General features: G+C 65.4%; 1 protein-coding gene across 1 annotated transcript in view; it reads left to right on the top strand.

Moving 5' to 3' along the window:
- Window positions 1–3,802, top strand: part of PTPN7 (protein tyrosine phosphatase, non-receptor type 7) — a gene marked incomplete at its 5' end in the record, with an annotated part of 8,826 nt that overhangs the window by 1,122 nt on the left and 3,902 nt on the right. Inside the window, 6 exon segments of the mRNA XM_010831117.1 lie at window positions 56–132; window positions 532–715; window positions 966–1,050; window positions 2,117–2,193; window positions 3,338–3,475; window positions 3,689–3,799. Of these exon segments, the coding sequence (XP_010829419.1) occupies window positions 56–132; window positions 532–715; window positions 966–1,050; window positions 2,117–2,193; window positions 3,338–3,475; window positions 3,689–3,799 (672 nt within the window).

Raw genomic sequence — 3,802 nt, 5'->3', positions numbered from 1 at the left:
CCAGGCCCGGGGGCCGCTCCAGAGCAACGCTCCGGCCTCCCCATCGCCTTCATAGTTGCCTTCAGGGGCAGCCATGACCCAGCCTCCGCCAGACCAGGCCCCAGCCAAGAAGCACGTGCGGCTGCAGGAGAGGTGAGACCCTCTCGGGAGGGCCTAGCCGGGCCCGCCTGCCCTCCGCTGTCCCTCCGGTGGGACCCCCATGCCTCCCCAAGCAAAGGAAACCAGACTGCTCATTTGCATATCTGTGTCAGCTTTGCGCCTGCGCCCCAAGTCCCAGGCTGGCTTGAGCACCCCTCGAGGGGCCCGGAGCCTCCGGGCCTGGGTGTGGGTCTGAGCTTTAGGGGCCCAGCCAAGAATGGGAAATGGGGGCAGCTGGAGGCAGCAGCTGGGTTTGGCGCCTCCTCGCTGGCCAATGAGGGGCAGGGGTGCCAGGGGCCTGGGCCTCGGGGTCTGGAGGAGACAAGGAGCCTGCCGTCAGCGGTGCCGGCACAGCCGTGACTGTTGAGGCCGACCGCGCTGTCTCTGCTGTAGGCGTGGCTCCAATGTGGCCCTGATGCTGGACGTGCGGTCCCTGGGGGCTGTGGAGCCCATCTGCTCCGTGCGCACGCCCCAGGAGGTCACGCTGCACTTCCTGCGCACTGCCGGGCGGCCCCTCAGCCGGCAGGCCCTGCAGCACCGGCCACCCAGTCCCACACAGCTGGAAGAGGAATTCCTGGTGAGAACAAGGGCCCCCCGAGTCACTGCCCTTCTGGATCAGGAGCAGCTGGCAGGCCTGTCCCCGTGGGCCCTTGGGAGACAGAACCCCAGGGGCTCTAGGAAGGAGAAGGCTCCACCCTCTCCCTGCACCCCATTCAGACCTGCCTCCCGATGCCAGGAGGGAACGGGCCCCCTCCACCAGAGAAGTGGGGGAAGGGAGGCCAGGAAGGGGGCCACTGCTCACGCACCTCCTCCCCCGCCCCCGCCAGAGGATCCCCTCAAACTTCGTCAGCCCCGAAGACCTGGATATTCCTGGCCATGCCTCCAAGGACCGATATAAGACCATCTTGCCCAGTAAGGACTGCGGTGGGGCTGGGGTGGAGGCGTTCAGAGGGCAAGACATGGCCTCATCCAGGACAGGGCTGCCCTGCGTGGGGCCTCTTCTTTTGACAGAGGGGTGCCCCCGCCTGGCCCTGGCCAGGGAAGCGGGGCAGAAACCACTCCAGCCTGAGACTAGGCCAACGCTGCTCAGCGTGGCCCCGGGTAGTCGGTGGGTGCTGTTCTGACCCGTTTTCCAAATGAGGAAACCGAGTTACAGAGAAGTCGTGCAGCTTGCCTGAGGTCACACAGTCAGGCGCACCAACTCCCTTCCTCCTGTTCCTCCCGCCTGGGAAACGGCCCGCACCGTCTGCAGGGGACGAGCCCCGTTCGGACGGCTCCTGAGAGATGCTGCGGATCTCAGACGGAGGAGGAGGCGGAGGAGGCGGCAGGCAGGGTTCAGGGGGCTGACAGACCCGGGTCAGCACCTCCTGTATTCGGAGGCATGCATGGGGCCCGCTGACCTTGAGGCCCGGAAGGCTCTCCTCCCCGCTCCGCACAGAGCAGCCTTATCTGACCAGCTGCCCCCAGCAGCCCCCAGTCTGGAGGCCGCAGCCCTCTGCCAGCCCGTTAGTGCCCAAGGAAGGGGCAGGGGCAGCCTGCTCTGGGCCCTGAGGTGCCCTCCGCCCAGACCAGCTGGCCCCTGGGAGCCAGGGTCTTCATTGGGCCTGGACTGGAGCTGGAGAAAGGCCCCCTTAGAGGCTGACTCAAGGGGTCGGGCGGGAGTGGGATGGAGCCTGAGTTCCAGTATGGTCATTCAGGAGAAGCTCTTCCTCGAACATCTCTCTCCGTTTTTGTTGCCGTGACCCCTCTCCACCCCTCTCTGACCTTCAGGCTCAAATGCTCAGTAGCTGCCCCCTCCTGCCTGTCCGTCCTGCCACCTCCCGGCACTGCCCTGGCCTCGGCCTCTGCTGCTCAGAAACGCCCTGCGGCCCCCTGCTCTTCGAGGGCACCTTGACAGGCACAGGGCTGTCCTCTTGCCGGCCCTGCATGCGGCTGCTTTGCTGGTTGCCCTTTGACCTCTGCTGGTTTTCACTTCTAGACCCCCAGAGCCGAGTCTGTCTGGGTCGGGCACAGAGCCAGGAGGATGGGGATTACATCAATGCCAACTACATTCGGGTGAGTTGCTGGCAGGGAAGGGGGCACTGTGTCCAGAGATACTCCTGCCCCAGGACACCTCCCAGCGCAGCGGGGCACCTGGTGTCCTGGCTCCAACCCCATGAGCTCCTGGAACAGGCCAGGATGCCAGGATGCACACAGCAGACGTCAGGCGCTGGAAGGAAGACCCCAGTCTCCTGTGCCCCTGGTCCCCCACACCTGCCAGCCTCTCCATGGAGAGCGGCGCTGGCCACCCCAGCCCAAGACTCCCAGGCCTGCAGCCCAGTGAGGCGTTTGGCCGGTTCCCTCCCTCTGCCTGCGCTGCTCCAGGCGGCCCCTCCTTCTTGGAGGCAGCTTAAGTCAAGGAGTTAAGGAACCGGAGGCCGGGAGGCCAGGTGGACTCCGCGCCTAGACTTGTCTCCAGTGCCCAGTGCCCAGCGCCCAGCCTCCAGCCTGCGGGGTGGGAGGCGGCAGGCACAGACGTGAGCCCTCTAGTGGCTCTGAGTGGGTGGGACAGTGGCCGGGAGCGGAGGTGAAGAGCCCGCATCAGCCACCTGATGCGGAAGAGCTGACTCTTTTGAAAAGACCCTGATGCTGGGAAAGATTAAAGGTGGGAGGAGCAGGGGATGACAGAGAGTGAGGTGATTTATGGCATGACTGACTCGGTGGACGTGAGTTTGAGTAAGCCCCAGGGGTTGGGAATGGACAGGAAGGCCTGGCGTGCTGTGGTCCATGGGGTTGCAAAGAGTCAGACATGAACTGAACTGAACTGAACTGAGGGCCTGGGGGGTGAAGCGCGGGCCAGTGAATGGTCTGGATCCCCCATCCCCTGAGGAGCAGGAGGATTCTGAGGGGGAGAAAAAGGGCTGGCAGGGGTGTGCTACGCCTCGCTGCTAACTCCACAAAGTAGCATGTCAAAGGGCAATGGTTTTCCCCGCCTTTGGTGCTAGTAGAAGGCAGAGGAAGGAAGGGACCATTCACAGAGGCCCAGAAAGACTGAACGCGACACGCTGTCGAGTCTGACCCGCACAGCGGTGGCTGGGTGGGCACGACGCACGGTCTGCTGGCCGTCGCCACCAGCTCGGGGCTCCCGGTGCGTGCGTCCCTGACGCTTGTGTCCGGGCCGCCACGGACCCGTGCTCACTGCCTGCCTCCCTGCCTACAGGGCTACGACGGGCAGGACAAGGCCTACATTGCCACCCAGGGCCCCATGCCCAACACGGTGTCGGACTTCTGGGAGATGGTGTGGCAGGGAGAGGCGCCCCTCATCGTCATGCTCACACAGCTCCGAGAGGGCAAGGAGGTGGGGCAGCTCCAGGCTGGGCCCCCGGGGGCTGAGGACACCTGTCGGTCCCTGAGTCACAGGGCACGGAGGCCACCCTAGCCAGAAGCCAGGGCGAGGGGAGGCAGGTGTCAAGCAGGTGTCAAGCCCGCCGGGGGGCAAGGAGATGCCTTGGGGGGGGCCCTGATCCAGGCGATAGACCCCAGCCCCTGACTCCCAGCTCCCCCCGCCCAGAAGTGCGTCCACTACTGGCCCACAGAGGAGGAGACCTATGGGCCCTTCCACATCCGCGTCCAGGACGTGCGGGAGCGCCCGGAGTACACCGTGCGGACACTCCCCATCCCGGTA

This window comes from Bison bison, unplaced genomic scaffold (genome assembly GCF_000754665.1).
Source record: "Bison bison bison isolate TAMUID 2011002044 unplaced genomic scaffold, Bison_UMD1.0 scf7180017864524, whole genome shotgun sequence".
Classification (NCBI taxonomy): domain Eukaryota; kingdom Metazoa; phylum Chordata; class Mammalia; order Artiodactyla; family Bovidae; genus Bison; species Bison bison.
Note: the sequence above shows the minus strand (reverse complement) of the source record. Positions and strands in the feature narration are given on the sequence as shown.